This window comes from Gopherus evgoodei, chromosome 6 (genome assembly GCF_007399415.2).
Source record: "Gopherus evgoodei ecotype Sinaloan lineage chromosome 6, rGopEvg1_v1.p, whole genome shotgun sequence".
NCBI lineage: Eukaryota > Metazoa > Chordata > Testudines > Testudinidae > Gopherus > Gopherus evgoodei.
The window spans coordinates 132,319,138-132,342,720 of NC_044327.1; the positions used below are offsets into that span (position 1 = coordinate 132,319,138).

Consider the following 23,583-nt stretch of genomic DNA (forward strand, 5'->3'; position numbering starts at 1 on the left):
ACTTTATTTTCCATATGCTACTAGCAGTTCCTCAAGGGCTTTTGCAGAGGATAAAAGTCTATAAACATTAACATAATTGACTATGCAGAAACACAAGATGGCAGTTACTCAGCAAGTTCTGAAAGTGACGATAATTAGTGCAGCTAACCTCAGCTGATAAATTATTTCATTCAGCGGTGGTGAGAGCAGAGAGAGGATTCTTTACAGTCAGTAGTGCATTTATAACTCAATATCTTCAGAGCATGTTCCAGTCTCATGAAAATATATGAGCATTCAAAAACATGTTTTGTGCAATCAATGCCAATTCAGGGCCAAAGTGAGGAAATTAGTCAGCAGCCTGAGTTGCAGAGACCCATGGGGAAGCTCCAGGAAGGATTGTACCTTACGAAGTCCAATCCCTCCTCCCTCAGCTTTCCAGTGCAGGAGGTGCATGCACATTCTGCATCTGTGTGGAGCTTCCTATTCCCTCAGCATGTTCAGCTAGCTCTGTGGGTTCTGCAAGGGGAGGGCAGAGTCATGGCCATGCCTCCTCTCCTCCCTCCTTGGGGTGGTTTGCACCCCCTGGGGCACGTGGAGGGAGCGGTCCCCGCAGTGTCCCAGCTGCAGTACTTCAATTGTCCCTAGCCCTTGAGTAGGGAGCTCAAAGGCTTGGGAAGGCACTTTGTTCTCTGGCTTCATTCCTGTGCGCCTGCGCAAGGGCCAGGGATGGTTTGGCCACATATTTACTCTATAGAAGAAAAGAAATTTAACTAGTGAGCGGAGAATCTGGCCCCCAGGGAGTGGCTATGGGGCCACATCTTCCTCTCCATTACACTGGCATGATTTCACTGGCTCCAGTGTTGTGGCTGTGGTGTAACAGACCCAGGGGGATGAGTTATTCATGCCTTCAGGACCTTCTCAATGACTGCAGTGGGCTCGATGTGGGGCTATAATACCTCCCCTGAAGCTGTAGTCCAGTTAGTGCAGAATAAAACAGTGTTTGCTTTAAGGAGCATTGTTACATTAGCACATCGAGTCTGCAATGGCTTCTTATTGTTTCTGGGTGCCACTTAAGGTGTTGATATTGATCTCAGGAGCCTTATATGGTTTGAGTCTTAGGGTACATCTACTCTGTATGAAAGTGTGATTGTCGACTGGGGAGACATACCTGTGCTAACTTTAATCTAGTGACAATAGTAGTGTAGACGCAGCAGCATGGGGTTTCAGCACAGGTTAGCAATGTGTTACACCCCCACCCCCACGTTAATAGGTGTTATGTGCATGGTATAAATATTGTATATATTATATAAAATATGAAGTTATTCGAAGTGACTTGTATTATGCTCCTTCCGCAATTCTGTTCACTTATGTCACCATATCTATATTTATATCTATGTCTATGTCTATAGCCTGCAATACTCTGCAAAACCAAATGTAGCTTTTGGCATTAGCAAATATGAAACCTGTTAAAAGCTAGATTCATGAACAGTGTGTCCTAGTAAAGGTTGGGTTGTGCCGTCATGGCTTTTAAAATATGGGATCCAAACGAAAAGAGAAGAAATGTACATCATGGAACAAGAAGAACATGGTAAAAAGCTGATGGGTGAATTTGAGTCTTGGGTGATGTATAGATAGGGTGACCAAACAGCAAGTGTGAAAAATCGGGATAGGAGGTGGGGTGTAATAGGCTTCTATATAAGAAAAAGCCTGAATATTGGGACAGTCCTTATAATATTGGGACATCTGGTCACCCTACGTATAGAGAGTGCTTTTGGCTCGTAAACAACCATGCTATAAATATGGCTGGGTTTGAATGCATACTTAGGAGCACACCTGCTGGTCGCGCTCCACCTGGAAGGGCTAGTGTGGCTTTCCTGGTAAAAGGACAAGAGAGGACTGTAGAAGAGCCCAGGTGTGGTGGAAGATGCTGGCGTGTGGTATGGGCTATCTTGGTGGACTAGAGGATGTGGGATTTTAAGGACTATATACTCTGAGTGTGAGAAATGGACTATGTTTGGGACTCTTATTATGGAGTATTGGAACATATTTTGGTAACAGACTTGCCCCAGAGAGGAGCGTTACTGAGGCAAGAAAGCTAGTGCAGAATTACTGTGAATCTGAGGGGGGGAAACTGAGGCAGGTGCACCTGTTCTGCTGCAGCCTGCTGCTGGAGGATGCTCCACATGTGTCTGCCCTTATTACAAGCCCTTACTTGGGAACATGCTCTACCATAGGTCAGACAAGTTGCCGTTCAGAGCGCGAATTTTACACCGGTGTAAGTGACAGGAGACTCAGGCCCTGTGTGTGTTTTCCACAGGTCCTAATCATTTTGTGTGATGGTGTTAGGGAAAGTGTTACCATTTCCAGCACCATCTAACCCAACATTGTGATGGAAGACTAATCTGTCCCCAACAAAGAATGCATCTTGTGGTGTTGGGGTTTTTTTGGGTTCCCTGTTGTTACTGACTATGAAGCAGCAGAGAATTTGGCATAATCTTCAGATATTAATTTGAGCCTGTTGTACTGGCAGTTGGAAGATCTTGTTCTACTCTACAAACTGAGCATGAGGGAAATGAAAGCCACTGACAGTGTTTGTGTTAGGGAAAAAAGGTGACAGGCTGCACCCTGAAAGGGATAGCGTCCCCCAAATTTACTCCACAGGTTTCAATTGGCAACACTGATTAACTAGCATAACAGGCCCATGGATTTGATCCAAAACTCACTGCAATCAGTGGAAAGATCCTTTTGAATAAAACCTAAATCCCTCCAATTTGAACATTCCTTGAAATGTCCCTGATTTTTCCCTCCCCTGCTTGCTCACCCCCCCCCCGACCCCCCATTGTTTATTTGTGGTCCTGCATACCTTGAGGCATAAACAGCAGTCTCAGGTTCCTGTTGGCTTGGAACCTGCAGTGAAGACAAATGGGAATAACAAATGCACCCATTTTATCAATATACAACCTGGTCAGCTTTACCGTCTACAGGCAAAGATTGTTCCCGATGAAATCATTAATCTGTCCAGATTTGATTTTTTATCTTCTTCCTCTGCAGGACCGAGCATACAAGCCGATAAGCTATGTGGACCAACTGGCCATTCACTTCTCCTTGGATGGGAACCTGTTACTCAGAGACTCTGACGAAGGCAGACGGCAGAGTGCCAAAATAGGCTTGGAACCAGGTAGGTTTATGGGAGACTGAATCAGTAAGTGCTGGTGTAGTTTATTCTGTATGTGACAGTGAGCACGCTGCAATCTGAGGCCCAGGAATGGAGCAGCACTTTTTTCTGCTAGCAGTCTTCTTTGCAGAGAAATACTGTTTATAACACAAACTGTGTATTTGCCACTTCTGACAGTCTGCAAGCCAGGTGTGTGCTAATACAAGGAGCTTAGTTTTTCTAAACACTTTAGGGGATTTACACAATCTTCCACTAAAATTAATAGGAGATACGTGTCTAAGCCCTTACGCCTTGTTTACACTACACATTTTTTGTTAAAGCTGCCGTTTGCTGACCAAACAGTGGAGGTGAGCACACTACGAAGCTACTTTTGGTGGCAAAACTCTGGTGTTTTGCGGACAAAATAAAACCACCTCAAAGAGAGGCATAAAGCTTTTTGTGGCAAATTTAAAGCAGCAAAGCCGTCAGTGTAGACACAGCTGTTCATTATGTCCTCATAACTGGCCTCCCCCAGTATCCCACAATGCCCACTGTGACCAGGGCCGGTGCTTCCATTTAGGAGACCTAAGTGGTCACCTGGGGCACCAGGATTTGGGGGGGCAGCATTTTGCTCCAGTGGACCTCCCGCAGGCATGCCTGCGGAGGGTCCGCTGGTCCCGCAGCTCCGGTGGAGCATCCGCAGGGATGCCTGTGGCAGGTCCACCAGGGCCGCGGGACCAGCGGACTCTCCACAGGGACGCCTGCAGCAGGTCCACCAGAGCCGCGGGACCGGCGAGCAGCAGAGAGCCCCCCGTGGCATGCCGCCATGCTTGGGGCAGCGAAATGGCTAGAGCCAGCCCTGTGCCTAGGGTGCCAAAAGCCCTGGCGCTGCTCCTGACTGTGACTGGTCTGCTCGCTATTTTGAACTCTGCTGCCCTGCATCTAGCTACACAGGCATGTGCCCTTCCCCTTTTAAAGCTCTGGGAAGCTTTGACATTCCTCAGCATGGAGAGCTCACAGAGCTGCTGAGGATGCTGCTCCTGGTAGCTGAGGAGTCTGTCAGAGAACTAGGGAGGGAATCACAGAACCAGTAATGTGGAATGTTGCTCTCTTCCCTCCCCCACCACTTGCTGGGGGGTAGGAGAGGGGGTGGAGAGACTGCTCAAGCTACTGTCTGAACTTAAAGAGACAGCATGCTGACACACCCTACCCCAACACAAACATCCCCAACATGTGTGTTTCTGTCTCTTCCTCTCACCCACACTCCCTGTCACATACTCTGCCCACCACACACACTTCAGTTGAAAGCAGTTGGCGATCTAGTAGGATGCCCATGGAATGATGGGATTGAGAAACATGCATCATGTGATGCTGTAACTGCCCCCTGAGGCATTGCAAAAGCACCCTGTGGCCAGTTGCACAGTGGGATAGCTACCCACAGTGCACTGCTGTCTGTGTTGATGCAAGAGCTGCTAGTGTGGACGTGCTCTGCTGACCCAAGGAGCCTAGTGTGGACATGCAACAGCAGTTTAATTACAGCACTTTAAGCATAACTTTTGTTGACAAAACTCTGTAGTGTAGACATAGCCTTAGATTGCTTTGAAAATCTCATTCACTGAATTAGAGACCATAATTCAGGATCTCAAAAAGTATGCCACCAAGTAATTCTGCATTCATGTTCCATGCTGGGCAATGGAATTTTTTAGAGAGACCCTTACATTTCTGCTGTCTCTTAAAATTGTCTGATCAATGGAACAGAGGACTGCTGATGGTCAGAATTAACTGAAAGACTAGAACTGGTTATGGATATGTGCCCTTCTAATGTGGCAGCTGCCAGGCCCAAGGGTGCTGTCTTGCAAGCTCCTGAGACTCTTGGTTACCTGTGGTTCTCTGGGGTTTATGCTCCTTTCTTTGCATCAGTGTTGAAATTTCTACCAGGATTTAGAGTAAACCTATATGTAAATGGAATCTTCAATGCCACGAGTGTGTTCATCCCCGCAGCTGTAGCAGCACATTTGCGATGTCAGATTAGGCTGTAGGAGTCTATTTGGAAGAGGAATAGGTTGTTGGATGGATAGGCTTGGTCTCCACCATGGTTTCCACAGTCAGTGAGAGTTCAGATGGATAGAACTAGATACGTAGACTAAGACACGCTTCTCTAACATGCTTATTACATTTTTTCCTGTCCACACGTGACCCATATTAACATAATTTGGCCACAGCCATTCTTCACAGCCATGTTTAAACATAGTCATTTCTGTAATGTAGAGAAAGTGTTTCCTAATAGGATGCAGCCCAAATCAGAGAGTTAAGTGAGATGTGATCTGAATTCAGCCAGGGAACTGGAACTGCTGCAACCTCTTTCTAGCAATGGCCCTGACTCTCTCTGTGGCTTTAAATGAGCCAACTCACCTCATTAGGTCAGTCCTCTGTAAACTGGGGACCGTAATACTGACTCGCTTGACTGGCAGGGAACTGTGATGACCAATAAGCTAGGGTTTGTAGAATGTTTCGGAGATAAAAGGGTGTAGTATTTTTGTATTCAAATTGTGGAAAATGGAAAGTGTCTGCAACACATAAAGGTGTCTATTAGCTAGAGATGATTAACATACCTATATTGTTGTCAGAACTGGCTCCTGTTGAGTCCACAGTGATAGAAGTTGAAGAGGCAGAGGTTAAAGAAGAAGGAAGCAAAGAAGATATTCCGGTAATGCTTCACAGCCGACTGTGAGCTAGCAATATGATTTTAAATATTAGATTCTAAGCTCAGTTTGTACGTGTCTTTGGCGTAAGCAGCGTCACCAGAGGAAACTCCAGGCTTGCTTACTTTATCTCTGATGCAACCTACATGTATTCTGCAAGGTTGTCTGCAGCCAACTATTCTTCTTCAAGTGATTGCTCATATCCATTCCAGGTAGGTGTACGCGCCGCGTGTGCACGTCTGCCGGAAACTTTTTACCCTAGCAACTCCAGTGGGCCGGCAGGTCGCCCCCTAGAGTGGCGCCACTATGACACTAGATATATACCCCTGCCGGCCCACCCACTCCTCAGTTCCTTCTTACCGCCGTGTCGGTTGCTGGAACTGTGGAGTGCGGCTTGCTGACCTCCACGTCCCTAGCTCTCCTGTATTTGTTCATCGTCTTTCGTTGTAAATAGTTTATAGTTAGTTAGTAGATAGACTGTTCGTTAGTAGTTAGTTGAAATCTTGTAATATAGTTGTCTAACATCGCTTGCGGGTGGGCCGTTGCCCTCCCCGGCATCCAGCACCGGGCCCATGCCTGGCTCGCTGGGCTTCAAGCAGTGCTTGGCATGCAAAAAGCCGATACCTACGAGCGATCCCCACGACGTGTGCCTTAAGTGCCTGGGGGAATCGCATATCAGCGAAAAGTGCCGCATTTGCAAGGCTTTTAAGCCTCGCACGAAGAAGGAGAGAGACCAAAGACTCCGCGCTCTCCTTATGGAAGCGGCTCTGTCTCTGGCACCGTCGGCGCAGTCAGCCAGTTCTACTCCGGCACCGGACCGCGCCGGCACCGGCAAGACTCCCCGGCACCGACCATCTCCGGCACCGGACCGCGCCGGCACCGGCAAGACTCCCCGGCACCGACCATCTCCGGCACCGGGAGCAGACTCTCGTCCCTCGACGTCTGCAACACCATCCAGGCAGGCCCGAGTGGACTGCCCAGCACCTACCCTAGCCGGGCACCGCCTGCAGGACTGCTGTCGACTCCGGGCCCGGAAGGTCCATCGAGTCCAGCCCCTCCTAGCTCCCCCTTAAGATCAGGGGTCGAGCTCCGGGTACCGTCTACGCCGGAGACCTTTGCCTCGGCTCGGGACCTGATCGCGATGACGGAGCCATCGCAGCCTCAGCCGGCACCCCCGGGACGGGTAACCTCCAGGGGTAAACTGATGCTTCAAGCGCTGTCTCCTGAGTCCCGGCACCGATCACCCCGGAGGCGTGAACACTCGTGCTCGGGGCGCCGCTCTGAGTCCCGGCACCGCTCTCCCAGGCGGTACCGGTCGTACTTGCGGCACCGATCGCCATCTGCACGGTCCCGGTCGGGCTCGTCTCACCGCCGGCACCGAGACTCCAGGAGCCGTTCACCTCGGCGTTCGGCGCCTCGGTCGACCTCCCGGCACCGAACCGGTGGTAGGTCCCGTTCCCGGTCGACCTCCCGGCACCGCGCCGGTGGCAGGTCCCGGTCTCCGCTGCCGTCCCGGTACCGCACTCATCGAGGGTCGCGGTCCCGCTCCCGGCACTGACATCGCTCCCGATCCCAATCCGGATCACGGCACCGGTCATCACGCCATTCCCGATCCCGATCCCGGCACTGATGTGCGTCGCGGCACCGAGCCTCGGCACCGAGGGGAGCGTCGGTCTCGGCGCACAGAGTCGTATGCCAATCAGGCTCAGCGCCTCTGTAGCCGTCTCGGGAGCCGTCGGTCTCTTCCCAGACTGACAGCGCCTATGCCATGGGCCAGGGCACGCACTCGGCCCTGTTCCAGGACCCTCCCCCACAAGAGCGAGGGCCTCAGCAGTGGGGGTTTTGGACCCCTTGGGCGTATTCCCAGGCCCAGGGCCCGCAACACATTACCCCCCGACCTATGGGGGAACGCAGACCTCCAGAGGCGAAGGTATCGAGACCCCCTCACTCTCCGGAAGCGGATGGCAGGTCCAGTCACCTAGACTCAGAGCTCCCTCCAGGGACAGAGGTGCAGCCCCACACGGACCCCCCCGTGGACACTTTGTTGCCGGGGTTTTCCTCGTCCTCGTCTCCGGATGAGGCAGTGGCGGGTACCTCGTCCTCCAGTCCTCCCCCGCTGGATCTTAGGGCGCACCAAGACCTCCTCTGCCGGGTGGCACAGAACCTGGACTTGCAAGCGGAGGAGGTGTCTGAAATTGAGGACCTGGTGGTGAGCATCCTTTCCGCCGATGCGCCCACCAGAGTGGCCCTGCCCTTTATAAAGACAATCCAGGCCAACGCCAATAACATCTGGCAGTCACCGGCCTCCATCCCTCCTACCGCTCGAGGGGTGGAACGAAAGTATATGGCCCCCTCGAAGGGCTATGAATACTTATATGTTCACCCGACACCCTGCTCGTTAGTGGTCCAGTCGGTGAACGACAGGAAGCGCCATGGGCAAGAGGCCCTAGCGCCCAAGTCGAAGGAGGCGAGAAGGATGGACCTCCTGGGCCGCAAGGTCTATTCGGCGGGGGCGCTACAGCTCCGCGTCTCAAACCAGCAGGCCCTCCTCAGCCGCTACTCCTTCAACTCGTGGGTAGCGGCGGGGAAGTTCGCGGAGCTCTTGCCTCAGGACGCCCGCCAGGAATTTTCCACCATCCTGGACGAGGGCAAGAAAGTAGCAAGAACATCGCTACAGGCCTCCCTTGATGCTGCCGATTCGGCCACTCGGACCCTGGCCTCGGGGCTCACGATGCACCGAATTTCCTGGCTGCAGGTCTCTGGCCTTCCGCCAGAGCTTCAACATACAATCCAGGACCTCCCCTTTGAAGGCCAGGGTAATTTTTCTGATAAAACAGACCCGAGACTAAAAGACCTCAAAGACAACAGGGTCATAATACGGTCGCTCGGCATGCACACGCCTGCGACGCAGCGCAGGCCATTCCGGCAGCAAAACCAGCAGCAGCAGCGGCGGCCGTACCCCCAGTTCCACCCGAGGCAGGACCTCTCTAGGCGCCGCAGCAAGAACAACCGCCGCAGGCAGTCCGGTGGCCAAGCGGGGCAGAACCAAGGCTCCGCCAAGGCCCCTCCAGGGCCTAAGCCTTCCTTTTGAAGGTGCGCCCGAGGGCGCAGTACCAGTTTCCCCTCCGGATCCCTCCCCGCAGTTTTCCAACCGCCTTTCTTTTTTCCTCCTGGCGTGGACCCGAATAACGTCGGACCGTTGGGTCTTGCGTACGGTGCAGGCCGGTTATCGCCTGCAGTTTTCTTCACCCCCCCCACCCTCCTTCCCCGTCCCTCTTCAGGGACCCCTCTCACGAGCAATTCCTCCATCAGGAAGTACACGCGCTCCTTGTCAAGGGAGCCGTAGAGGCGGTTCCGGACAACGAGAAGGGCAAGGGATTTTATTCCCGCTACTTTCTAATCCCCAAATCCAAGGGCGGCCTCAGGCCCATCCTCGACCTGCGGGAACTCAACAAGTATATCATGAAGTTGAAGTTCCGCATGGTATCCCTTGGAACCATCATCCCATCCCTGGATCCCGGAGACTGGTACGCCGCCCTCGATATGCAGGACGCTTACTTTCACATCTCCATTGCCCCCCAACAAAGACGTTTTCTCTGCTTTGTGGTTGGCCGCCAACATTATCAGTTTGTGGTCCTTCCGTTTGGCCTCTCTACAGCCCCGAGGGTGTTTACGAAATGCATGGCAGTCATCGTCGCACACCTTCGACGTTGCCGCATTCACGTCTTCCCCTACCTGGACGACTGGTTGATCCGAGGCACATCGGAGCTGCAGGTCTGCGCCCATGTCGACAGGATCAGCACCCTCTTTGCTGCCTTGGGCCTCGTCATCAATGTGGACAAGTCTACTCTGCTCCCCACGCAGCGGATAGAGTTCATCGGGGCCGTTCTGGACTCTACCCTGGCCAGGGCCTTGCTACCCTTCCCCAGGTTCCAGTCGGTGTCGGACATCATTCTACGTTTGCAGGTGGCCCCGCTGACCTCTCTGCGAACATGTCTGGCCCTTCTAGGCCACATGGCAGCCTGTACGTTCGTAACGGCATATGCCCGTCTCCGCATGAGGCCTCTTCAATCATGGCTCATTGCGCAGTATCAGCCGGCCAGACATTCGTTGGACACAGTCGTCACCGTTCCTCAGAGGGTACTGGACTCTCTTCGCTGGTGGCTGGACCGGTCCATGGTCTGTTCGGGGCTCCCGTTCCATCCGCCCCAACCCTCGGCATCCCTGACCATGGACGCCTCAGATCTGGGCTGGGGAGCGCACTGTGGCACCCAGAGAACTCAGGGCTTGTGGACACCTCAAGAGATCAACCTCCATATCAACATACGAGAGTTGAGAGCGGTCCGCCTTGCTTGTCAAGCATTTGTCCCTCTCCTTCAAGGTCGTTGTGTCGCGGTGTTTACCGACAACACGACGACCATGTTTTACATCAACAAGCAGGGCGGCACCAGATCCTCTCCCCTGTGTCTCGAGGCAATGCGCCTCTGGGAGTTTTGCATAGCCCATTCGGTTCACCTTTCCGCCTCCTATCTCCCGGGAGTGCGGAACACTCTGGCGGATCGGCTGAGCGGATCCTTCCGTTCGCACGAGTGGTCCCTCCGTCCGGACGTCGCCCTCTCACTCTTCCAGAGGTGGGGTCATCCCCGGATGGACCTCTTCACGTCCAGGCAGAACAGAAAGTGTCGAGCATTCTGCTCCTTCCAGGGTCGGGAACCAGGGTCTCTAGCAGATGCATTCCTGATCCCATGGACAGCCCACCTGTGTTACGCATTCCCTCCCGTCCCGCTGATACACAGGGTTCTCCTCAACGTGCACAGAGACAGAGCCCGGGTGATTCTCATAGCTCCAGCATGGGCCAGACAGCTTTGGTACCCCATGTTGCTGGACCTCTCAGTAGCCAACCCAGTTACCCTGCCCCTATATTGGGACCTGATCACCCAGGACCATGGCAGGCTATGTCACCCGGACCTTCTGTCTCTGCACCTTATGGTGTGGCTCCTGCGTGGTTGATAGGCTCCGAACTACGCTGTTCTACCCCGGTTCGGGAGGTTCTCGTGGGCAGTAGAAAGCCTTCCACCAGGGCGATTTACTCAGCTAAGTGGAAGCGTTTTGCCTGCTGGTGTTCAGAGAAAGCTCTTCGCCCTATGGAGACTTCCGTCACCACTATTTTAGACTACATCTGGTCCCTCAAGACCCAGGGTCTAGCGTTGTCGTCCCTCTGGGTCCACCTAGCGGCCATCTCCGCATTTCACCCGGGAATGGACGGTTGTTCTGTCTTCTCCCACCCTATGGTGGCGAGATTCCTGAAGGGACTGGAGCGGGTCTATCCACAAATCCGCCCTCCAGCCCCTTCATGGGACCTCAACCTGGTCCTAACTCGGCTCATGGGCCCTCCATTCGAGCCATTAGCTACTTGCTCCCTGCTCTACCTCTCGTGGAAGACCGCCTTCCTAGTGGCCATTACCTCAGCTAGGCGAGTGTCCGAACTGCGGGCCCTCACAGTGGACTCGCCGTATACCATCATCCATAAAGACAAGGTACAGCTGAGGCCTCACCCTGCCTTTCTTCCCAAGGTGGTCTCAGCTTTCCATGTTAATCAGGAGATTTTCCTCCCAGTCTTTTTCCCAAAGCCCCATTCGTCCCGCAGAGAGCAACAGCTCCACTCGCTAGATGTACGTCAGGCGCTAGCATTTTATGTGGACAGGACCAAACCCTTCCACAAGACCCCCAGTTATTTGTGGCGGTAGCGGACCAGGTTAAGGGGCTGCCGATTTCCTCCCAGAGGCTATCTTCCTGGGTTACCTCCTGCATCAGGACCTGCTACGACCTGGCCCACGTTCCAGCGGGCCGTGTGACTGCTCACTCCACCAGAGCACAAGCATCATCGCTGGCTTTCCTGGCCCGCGTACCGATCCAAGAGATTTGTAGGGCAGCAACCTGGTCATCGGTCCACACATTCGCTTCCCATTATGCCCTGGTTCAGCAGTCCAGAGATGATGCGGCCTTTGGCTCTGCAGTACTCCAGGCCGCGACCTCTCGCTCCGACCCCACCGCCTAGGTAAGGCTTGGGAATCACCTACCTGGAATGGATATGAGCAATCACTTGAAGAAGAAAAGACGGTTACTCACCTTTGTAACTGTTGTTCTTCGAGATGTGTTGCTCATATCCATTCTACACCCGCCCTCCTTCCCCACTGTCGGAATAGCCGGCAAGAAGGAACTGAGGAGCGGGTGGGCCGGCAGGGGTATATATCTAGTGCCATAGTGGCGCCACTCTAGGGGGTGACCTGCCGGCCCACTGGAGTTGCTAGGGTAAAAAGTTTCCGGCAGACGTGCACACGCGGCGCGTACACCTACCTGGAATGGATATGAGCAACACATCTCGAAGAACAACAGTTACAAAGGTGAGTAACCGTCTTTTCTTTAATATGGAGGTGCTGCCCATGGAGATGAAAGATGCCCACATGCAATGCATTATCTTGAGCCAGATGCTCCATCCAGGTGAAGTATGGTTTGCTGGGACACGTCTCTGTGGACAGGACTTCTGTATTCAAGCTGGAAAGCAGTTATAATCAGTTCCATTCCGTACACATGACGTGTGGCCCCTGGGTTACTAGCCAATTGCTGATGGGAATCAGAACTGAGCAAAGTCTGGAGGCCATTGTTTTCTACTACTACAATACTTATTTGTTTCATCCATTAATAAGGTGCCTATTGCAAGGCATCTAAGTGCTGTGCAATGAAAAATAATACAAATAAAATGACACAAGAACCAGACAGCCATATAAAATACAGGCCAAATCCTGCAAGAATCAAGTAAACTACCTGCAACAGGATCGTTTCCTGGCTTCATGAGAGAAACAGAAACAGTGTAACTGAGGCAAAAGCAAGCGTGAAGGTGTGAAAGGATCAAACATAAGGCAGCTGAAATAACTGAGACTGGTGGCGTGACCTAAAGGCAGCCAGTGAGGGAGGGACAATGCAGTAGGAAGTTCACTCCTTGCCCAGTCAGTACTGAACCTAGGAACCAAGAATGGACTAATTTCAGGTGACTTTAAATGCCTGAGAGGGGGATACAGGCAATTATGGAAATACTAGGAAGCTAGGATTATAAAGAGCTAAATATATGAGATCAAAGGCCTTTGAATTATGTCGCTGGGTATCCAATAGCCAGTGAAGATCACGAGGAGGGGATGTAACCAACTCACTCTATTCTATTCAAAAGAGCAGGTGAGTAGTCACTTTCTGCAACTGTTAAAACCTCTAGATCAGTTTCAGATGGATCCTAATTAGGAGAGCATTACAGTAGCCCACCTTAGATTTGACAGATCCATGAGGACCATGGAGATGTCCATAGGTAGGAGAATTGTGTGGACTTTTCCAAATGAGTTAGTGGTGGTAACAGCCACACTCAACCATTCTTGCAACTTGGATCTCTTTGTTTAGAGAGTTGCTGAGAGTGATCTCCATATTCCACACCCATCTCACCAATGGTGGCCCTAGACCCAGAGTAACAGGTTTCCTTTGCTAAGTACCAGAAGTCCAGCGGTCCAACGGATAGGCATTTTGAAGTTGAAGAAAGATCTTTGATCTACTTCAGTTCTCAATTAAGCATTGCTTTATTCTTCTCTAGGCTGCATCAGCAGAAGAAGCAGGTGAAGGGGAAGAACCTCCTCCCCATTCGATGAAGGAACAGAAGCTCACCAACCAGTTCAACTTTTGCGAGAGAGCTTCACAGACTTTCAACGACCCTGTGAGGGTATGTGCCACTGCTGTCTCTTTTGGTGATACACAAGTATGTGTTAGTAAAATCCTTCCTTTGTGACTGAAGTCCAGAATGCTTGTCTGTGTTATCTCCTGCAATCACTGCTAATATTAGTGGGGAAAAGAACCTTAACTAATCATACCTAAAACATTTGGGATGGGGAAGATGATGATACAGAGTAAAGTTCACCAGATGAAAGCAGCAAAGAATCCTGTGGCACCTAATAGACTAACAGACGTTTTGGAGCATGAGCTTTCGTGGGTGAATACCCACTTCGTCAGATGCATGTCCAAAACGTCTATTAGTCTATAAGTTGCCACATGATTCTTTGCTGCTTTTACAGATCCAGACTAACACAGCTACCCCTCAGATACTTGTTCACCAGATGGCTTCTCTTATGTTCTGTCAGAGGTGTCTGGGGCCTTTGAAAATCTAGGTAGTGAAGTTTCAGCCTCACACACATGCTTGGGTGTATCATTTTTATACTTGTTTCCCTACTACCAGAAAAGGAAGGATGGTCCAGTAGTTTTGGCTCTAGCCTAGGACTTGGGAAATCTGGGTTCATGTCCCCTGTATTCCACAGACTTCCTGTGTAACCTTGTGCCTTGATTTTCATCTGTAAATTAGGAATAGAAAAGCATTTCCCTTCTCGCTGGTGTATTGGGGGAGCTAAATACATTAAAGTTGGTGAGGTGCTCACATATTCTGCTAATGCAAGCTACTTAATAATGATAGATGTTCTCTGCTGCTGCTTTACATCAGCTCTCCCCCTCTCTGCACAGTGCATGCGTTTGCTCTTGCCATGACAGAAGATCAATACAGATTTTAGTCCTAAGGTTCCAAAATGCCTTTTGTGCTGAGACTACAGTCTTTCCCAATGGGTGTGTCTCTACGAGTATGTCCAGCTCAGATAGATGTATGCATGTGAACTTTGACTGGTAGTGCACTAAAGTAGAAGTGTAGCTGCAAAAAAATAAAAATAAAAAAAACCCCGTAGCCATGGTGGGCAGGCAGGAATGCACTAAATGCCTGAGTAGATGCTCAAGTGGGACTGTGCTCAGGGTGGTTAGCCCATCCCACCACCTGTGCTGTTGCGGCTACACTTCTCTTTTTAGCACATTAGCTCAATCACAGCTAGCATATGTATGTCTACCTGAGCTGGAAATTACACCTCCAGTTTGCGTGTAGATGGTCCACAGAACCCTTCCTAGCTGATCACTATGCCTGTGGTGTTTGACCCAGCGAGGAGGTCAATCCAAACTTTCTTTTGAGTCCAAGATACTTGTTGCAGGGAGAAATTTCCCTCCCTTTCCCTGAAGTCTCACAGTTCAAGTTCCTGCAGCCTTTCCAGCTAAGGTATGCTCTCTTTAGATCTCATTGGTCTCCCAACCAGGCCTAGCCAATGAGGAAAATCAGGGGGCTGGAGGAATTAGTGCTGATGATTTGCATCATGCTCTTTCCTCAGAGTCAGTACTGAACTGATGTTCTAGGACAGTGCTAAGGGGTCCTGCGATGCTGGAAAATGCTGCCTTTTAAAAGCAATGTCAACCCAAGCCTCTGACCACTTGTGGTTATTGAAGATCTCATAACATGTTTTAAAAGAGGAGGGGTATTAACTGTTGTGTTTTGGCTCACTTGAGTAATTGTATTCTCCTGAACTAAAATGCCCATGTAGTTTTACATGAACACAGAATTCTTTACTTTTTGTTTTAGAACCAAATTTTGTTCTCAGCTAAATATGTGGAGTTCCATAGATAATAATGGGATTTGCTTGGGTGTATTTAAAAGCAACATGTGGCCCGTAAACCACTGTGTAGTGTTGCTGTTAAAGATGTGCCACATTCCATCCCAGAGACTGCTGCACCTCAGAGGTCAATGAAGTGATATATATATGGAGTTGCTCAAACATTTTCCGACTGAACAGTTTTCCGCCAGAAAATGTTTATCTGATGAAATTGAAATGTTGTGTGAGAAGGTACCAATTTCATTGAAATGTTTGATGGGGAAATTATCACATTATTTTGTTTTGACTTTGACTTCATATTTTGTCATTTATAATATAAAATACAAAAGTTGAAACACTTCAGCTTTTATGAAATATAATATAATAGTCAAAATGAGAACGTTGGAATGAAATGTTCTTATGTTATGTTCTAAATGCTTTGACCTTAACAACATATTTGTAAGGTCAAAATGAAAAATTTCAGACTATTTAATTTTGTGAAAAATTCCAGGATTTTGACTTTTCATCCCAATTTGGGACAAAACCAGATGTCAAAATCTTGGAATCTCCCACAGAATGGAAAGTCCGTGTTCTACCAAGCTCTCTCTCTAGTGTTGGAATCATCACTTAGTAACATTTATATAGCACTTTGGGATCCATCTGGATGACTGTTGCTACACAAATGCAACACCATGATCACTCCCCCTGCTTGGTAAATTAAAAACTCTAGGCTGCTTCCACAGCTGGACTCTTCTAGGGAACAAAGCTTCTGCCAAAGGGGATGGGGATTTTCACGACTCTAGTCACTTATAGATTCACTTTCATTTATATTATTTTTTAGGAAAGAGCATGTCAAATGGAGCCTCCACCTAGAGCAACTTTTTCTGCCACTGCTAACCAGGTAAACCCTTTTCCTTTTGTTGTATGCAGTGTAGCTGTATGTGTGTCAGTCCCAGGATACCAAGTTGGTCCAATAAAAGACAGTACCTCCCCCACCTTGTACCTTTCCCTTTTTGTAAGTTTTTACTGTATCTTTAAGGGAATGGGATAAGGAACTGGAGGTTGAAAACATGGTGATGTAAGTAATCCTGTATGTGTTTTTAACAGTGGAAGGCACTCAGATATTACGGTGGTGGGCCCAGGTCTGGAACCAAGACCTAACAGAATAGAATTATTAATATACTTGTGTGTGGCACTGTAATAGGAAACAAAATGAGGTTATAAGGGGCCTAATGCGGGTTGCCCCCAACTGAAGACAAATTGACAGAGGTTAAGCTATGGTGGTGTGGATGTGCCTATCAGAGATCTGAGAGCTGGATTGGGAGGATGGCCCTTGCAATGATCTCAGGTGGAAGATGACGAAAGGGGGGAAAGGGGGAAGACATGGTACGTGGACTAGATATCAGCAGACCTTAAAGAGACCAATTTGCACAACAGCCAGGTATATGTTTATGAGTTTTGGAAGAAGGCTGTAGAAGTTGCTGATACCAAATATGGAAGTGACAAGAAAAAAGAAGTGTGGCACTGCTAACCAAGGCTCTCATCCCCTGCTTTACTCCTAAAGAGTGAAGGACTATTCTCCCGAAGAGCAAGTCTCAGAGGTCCTATGTCCAACTAATTATCATCCCACTTATTAACTATGAGCCAGCCTGGCCAACCTCCCCTCCAGGAAGTCTTAAAGGAACATCTAGTGTATGTAACTGCCAAAAATTTGCTTCCTATTCCTGGAGTTTTCCATGGAGTTTACAAACATTTGCAAAGTGCAAGATTGTGTGTTTTTTCCATCCATTGTCTAAGCCATCTAGGAGAGGAAGCAACAATTTTTTGTAATGCCTGGAGTCAAATGCAGTAAGAAATGCAGTAAAAAAACACAGTGGGCCAGATTTGCAGTCTGTGTAAATTGACATAGCTTCATTATAGGTAATGGGACTACATCAGTTTACACCAAGTGAAGAGCTGTCCCAATTTGTTGTACGGTATTTTCTCTATCTCTTTAAAAAGCCTTTCGAAACAATAAATATTAAGCTAACTCTTTTTACACCTGAAATTCACCAATGCTTTCATGGAGTATGGAATCCAGCCAGTTTCACTGATTGTTTCATAGAAGCTTAATGGTCTATTGTGATTGTTACTGATATTTGACAGCTGGCCCAGTCTGTGCTGATTTGTCCATTGTACTGGAGACATGACAGTGCACAGGACAAAGTATTAATTTAGCTACATTAACTGAAAAAACCTCTAATGTAGCAGTGTGGTATGGGGAAGGGAAAATGCACCTTTGTTATGCTGAAAAACATGGCCCCAGATCATTCCGTAACTGGAGAGCAGAGCATATAATTAGCGTGATGTACAAAGTGCTCATCTGTCACAGGCTGGAGGAGTTCTCTTCTGACCATTTCCTGATAATGTGACTGCCTGGGAGATTGAGAGAACAGAACTGTCAAATTAATCAAACCACAGCTGAGATTTTAGATTAAGATGCTGAAAATTGGAGGGAAAAGTATCTGCTTAATTTTTCTAACCTCTTGTGAAATGAAATGGATTTGAACTACTCGCTTTCTCACTTCTTCTTTCTTTCCTTTGGTCTCCTGCTCTTGCCTGCACGTGACTTTCTATACAGCCCCAAAGATTTGGAATATCCTTCAACTTCTTCCCCTTCCCCCGCACCCTCTCTTCCTTACAACCCCTGACTGATATACATTCTGCTGCCCATCTTCATTCTGATGTTGTCTCTTTCATTTTGTGTTTGAAGTATTATCCATTTGGTCTATCTGAATTAGATTGTAAGCATATCAGGGCCAGAATCTTGCCTTTCAAATGGTCATAAAGTCACAGCCTCTATACAGCACTCCATGAATAATCCCAAGCAGAAAAAAATGTCCTCCTGGATCTATCTGGAGAAGACATTCCAGGCTTGTGGGGCAGCAATGCATGACAGTAGGTGTGAAGCCATTTGCATGTTTCACCTGGTTATAGACTGCAGGATCAGGCTTCAAGTTGAAGGTTGCTAAGCAGCTACAATTGAGTTTTTTAACGCAACACTATAAATTACCTCAGAAGCAACTGCTTAATGTGTTTGTTCCATCTATTAAACACTGGTGAGTTATCTCAAGCTGGGGTGACAGAAGAAATCATAGAATCATAGACTATCAGGGTTGGAAGAGACCTCAGGAGGTCATCTCGTCCAACCCCCTGCTCAAAGCAGGACCAATCCCCAACTAAATCATCCCAGCCAGGGCTTTGTCAAGCCTGACCTTAAAAACCTCTAAGGATGGAGATTCCACCATCTCCCTAGGTAACCCACTCCAGTGCTTCAATCATCCTCCTACTGAGAAAGTTTTTCCTAATATCCAACTTAAACCTCCCCCACTGCAACTTGAGACCATTATTCCTGTTCTGTCATCTTTTACCATGGAGAACAGTCTAGATCTATCCTCTTTGGAACCCCCTTTCAGGTAATTGAAAGCAGCTATTAAATCCCCCCTCATTCTTCTCTTCTGCAGACAAAATAATCCCAGTTCCCTCAGCATCTCTTCATAAGTCATGTGCTCCAGCCGCCTAATCATTTTTGTTGCCCTCCCCTGGACTCTTTCCAATTTTTCCACATCCTTCTTGTAATGTGAGGCCAAAAACTGGACACAGTACTCCAGATGAGGCCTCACCAGTGCCGAATAGAGGAGAATGATCATGTCCCTCAATATGCTGGCAATGCTCTTATATATAGAACCCAAAATGCCATTAGCCTTCTTGGCAACGAGGGCACATTGGTGACTCATATCCAGCTTCTCTACCACTCCTTTCAGTTTAGTGTCATCTGCAAACTTGCTGAGGGTGCAGTCCACGCCATCCTCCAGATAATTGATGAAGATATTGAACAAAACTGGCCCCAGGACTGACCCTTGGGGCACTCTGCTTGATACCATCTGCCAATTAGACATGGAGCCATTGATCACTACCCGTTCAGCCCGATGATCTAGCCAGCTTTCTATCCACCTTGTAGTCCATTCATCCAGCCCATACTTCTTTAACTTGCTGGCAAGAATACTGTGGGAGACCATATCAGAAGAGTAGCTAAAGTCAAGGAATAACATGTCCACTGCTTTCCCCTTATCCACAGAGCCAGTTATCTCATCATAGAAGACAATTAGGTTAGTCAGGCATGACTTGCCCTTGACGAATCCATGCTGACTGTTCCCGATCACTTTCCTCGAAGTGCTTCAAAATTGATTCCTTGTGGATGTGCTCCATGATTTTTCTAGGGACTGAGGTGAGACTGACTGGCCTGTAGTTCTCTGGATCCTCCTCCTTCCCTTTTTAAAGATGGGCACTACATTAGCCTTTTTCCAGTCATTTGGGACCTCCCCCGATTGCCATGAGGTTTCAAAGATAATGACCAATGGCTCTGCAATCACATCAGCCAACTCTTTTAGCACCGTTGGATGCGGTGCATGTGATCTCATGGACTTGTGCTCGTCCAGCTTTTCTAAGTTGTCCCGAACCACTTCTTTCTCCACAGAGGGCTGGTCACCTCCTCCCCTTATTGTGCTGCCCAGTGCAGTAGTCTGGGAGTTGACCTTGTTCATGAAGACTGAGGCAAAAAAAGCATTGAGTAGATTAGCTTTTTCCACATCCTCTGTCACTAGGTTGCCTCCTCCGTTCAATTAAGCCCACACTTTCCTTGACCTTCCTTTTCTTGCTAACGTACCTGTAGAAACCCTTTTTGTTACTCTTAACATCCCTAGCTAGCTGCAGCTCCAATTGTGATTTTGCCTTCCTGATTTCACTCCTGCATGCCTGAGCAATATTTTTATATTCTTCCCTGGTGATTTGTCCAAGCTTCCACTTCTTGTAAGCTTCTTTTTCACGTTTAAGATCAGCAAGGATTTCACTGTTAAGCCAAGCTGGTGGCCTGCCATATTTACTATTCTTTCTACCCATCGGGATGGTTTGTTCCTGCAGCCTCAGTAAGGATTCTTTAAAATACAGCCATCTGTCCTGGACTCCTTTCCCCTTCATGTTATTCTTCCAGGGGATCCTGCCCATCAGTTCCCTGAGAGAGTCAAAGTCTGCTTTTCTGAAGTCCAGGGTCCGCATTCTTCTGCTCTCCTTTCTTTCAGGATCCTGAACTCTACCATCTCATGGTCACTGCCTCTCAAGTTCCCATCCACTTTAGCTTCCCCTACTAATTCTTCCCTGTCTATGAGCAGCAGGTCAAGAAGAACCCTGCCCCTAGTTGGTTCCTCCAGCACTTGTACCAGGAAATTGTCCCCTACGCTTTCCTAAAACTTCCTGGATTGTCTGTGCACTGCTGTATTTCTCTCCCAGCAGATGTCAGGGCGATTGAAGTTCCCCATGAGAACCAGGGACTGTGATCTCATAACTTCTGTTAGTTGCTTGGGGAAGCCGGGCTTTAAAAATCCTGGGGCTCAATCCTGCAGTCTGTATACAGGCAAAATGCCCATTGACTTCAAACTCATTTCAGTGGAAGTGTTTTTGGGGTAAAAACTGTGGTATCTTTTGAATGTGTTGATGTCTGACATACTGGTCTATGCTTGTTTACTGGAGTGGAATGAAGTTACCTATTAGATTAGACAGGAAATCCTGACTCTTGTTCTGCCTCTTTCAGTGGGAGATCTATGATGCCTATGTGGAGGAGCTTCAGAAACTGGAAAAGTCGAAGGAGAAAGAGAAGCAAAAAACCCTGGTTGCAAAGAAAGAGGACAAGCTGAGGGGGAGAAAGTTAACCTCTCTAGAGTCTCAGGTACTTGCCATATGTGTAATTCATGATTCTGGTCAGAGCTGGCGGTCAGTCAGGGTACATTTATAACTCCAACCTGGCTGAATGATAGCAGCTCAAACTTGCCAGGGGGTTAGCCAACTCTGAGAGCAAATAGCGACACTATGAGAAATTCAGAAATTGTTTTTGCATATGCATAATGTGAAATTTCTATTTTCAAGTTGCTGTACTCTTTATGGGAATGTAAAAAATGCCCAACCAAAACACTGATGTGAATTCTGTTCTGTGAGTGAGGTTTGTGCCTCCGTGTTACTGTGCAGTTCCGTCATTGTGTATGTTGTTCGATGATGCAAATGTGGAAGAACAGGATGAAATCAGTAGAAATATTAATTGAGATTTGCAAAACATTTTAAAGGGATTTGGGAAGTCACTCAGATGCTTTTGAAAATGCTACCTGGTGTCCGTTAAAGTTACGTTACATCCTTGGGGTGTTTTAATTTAATATTTTTGTATTGTTAAAAATATACACCTACATTTTCAAACCTGACTACTGATTTGGGCTGCCTCAGTTTTGGGATATTGAACTTGAGCTCCATTATTTATTTAAATGTAGAATTCTAGAAAAGAGACCTACTCAAAGCCTTGTCTAAACTCTATAGTGCCACTGTAGCACTTCTGTGTAGACACTGCCTTCGTCGATGGGAGGGATTCTTCTGTTATCATAGGTAATCCAGCTCCTCAAGAAGCGGCAGCTAAGTCTGTCTACATGGAGATTTAGATCAGTTTACCTGCACCACTCAGGAGTGTAGATTTTTCACACCCCTGACAGACGTAGTTAAGCCAATCTAATTTTCTAGCACACTCACTAATTATACAATAGATTAAAATCTCATCAGCAGTAGCAAATTGATCATTCCAATGGGAGCACAGCCAGGCAGCTACCTGTAAAGGGTCCATCCGGTACAGTTATCATTAGGGGAAGCATATCCTCAGCCCTCTCTGAAACCTGGTCAGACAGATGTATTTTGCAGCATCCCCAGAGAGTTGCCACACCTGGGCTGTTTCAGATCTCAGGGAGCAAGTTCCAGAATCCCGGAGCCCTCGCAGAGAAAGTCCTTCCTGCTGCCCCTTCTCTTTTATAACAGGAGATCCAGCTCAAACAACCCTGTTGATGGCTGTGCCATTATGGCTTGGGGAGAGCGGGAGGCCCCTCAAGTATGCTAGTGCCTAGCTTCAATATTGGAGGGCAGGTCTACATGACAGACTTATATTGGTATAACTACGTCACTCAGGGCTATGAAAAATCCACCCCCTTGAGCAACGTAGTTGTATTGACCAAACCCCCGGTGTACACAGTCGGTGGGAAACTTCTCTGTTCGACATAGCTACCGCCTCTAGAGGGTTAACTTCGCTGACAAGAGATGCTCTCCCGTTGGTGTAGGAGCATCTTCACGTAAGTGCTACAGCAGCGTAGCTGCATCGATGCTCCTGCCTGGAGTGGTTTAAAGTGTCCCTCGTAGCGCACACTGCAGTAGCCTGACCCTGAGGTGACAAAAGCATGGATAACAGTGGCAAGATTTGCATCTGAAATAAAAGGTTCCAACCTCCAGGCCACACGCAGATGGTGAAAAGCTAACTGGGTTATGGTTATAATATGATTGTCAAACAGGATCTGGGGTCTAAAATCACCCCTAAATTGTGAACTCTAGCAACTAATGGCATTCATAGTCCCTAAGGTGAAGGGCCTCCTATTGCCTCCACCGTCTCCTCCAGCTGCTTCTCCTGACCCATCATCATCTCATTCATCTCTGGGTTAAGCATCTGTCTGCTTGCTCTCAGCCATGCCCTAATGAGAAGGACCTGATTTTCAAAAAGTACTGAGCATCCGCCCTTTGAAATTCAGGTCTTTTTCACCCGTCTTAAGTTGGGCACCCAGAAACTGAAGCATCTGGAAATGAGTAAAAGGTATTATGAAAGAAAATGATCTGGGTTGACCCACTATTTGTAGGTTTTGCAGTAGAAGTGACTTACAAAGGAGAAAAAATTGGAGTTCCGCCCATATTTTCTCCTTTATGATGCATAAAGAAAGCTTGAAAGCTTTTTCTCAAAAAGGCAGGAGGCATGAGGGGATTTTCTGCTTGGTGTGTACATTAGAGATTCGGGTCCCATCCTGGCTGAAAGATTCTGGTGGCTAGAGTACAAATGAAGTGATGACATCATGCGAGTCAGGAGAGTGAAAATCAAGCATTTGAGAGAATACACTGTACCCCTGAGTGGGTTGTTAGCAGTGAGGATTGAACCGGGTACCTCAACACATGAGCTACTACTGCCCCAGCTATAAAACCAATCTCTGTTTGCTAAACTATAGCAAGTCATCAACCTGTAGGTGTGACCCAGTCAACCTGCATGTATTACAAGAGCAGAAGGGATTTTTAATCAGACTGTTTAAAACTTTGGGTTAATACCTATTTAATGTCAATGTTTCATGAACCCTTGGGAGAGAGGAAGTGTGTACACCAGTGG

The 23,583-nt window shown here is 48.3% G+C and overlaps 1 protein-coding gene across 2 annotated transcripts in view; it reads left to right on the top strand.

Annotated features, from left to right (window-relative positions):
* The window catches only part of DNAI1 (dynein axonemal intermediate chain 1), a 321,188-nt gene that overhangs the window by 36,050 nt on the left and 261,555 nt on the right, over positions 1 to 23,583 (top strand). For both annotated transcript variants that reach the window (XM_030567426.1, XM_030567427.1), the window contains exons 5-9: positions 3,031 to 3,157; positions 5,761 to 5,840; positions 13,469 to 13,594; positions 16,165 to 16,224; positions 20,950 to 21,084. In XM_030567426.1, the coding sequence (XP_030423286.1) occupies positions 3,031 to 3,157; positions 5,761 to 5,840; positions 13,469 to 13,594; positions 16,165 to 16,224; positions 20,950 to 21,084 (528 nt within the window). The remainder of the gene's footprint in view (positions 1 to 3,030; positions 3,158 to 5,760; positions 5,841 to 13,468; positions 13,595 to 16,164; positions 16,225 to 20,949; positions 21,085 to 23,583) is intronic.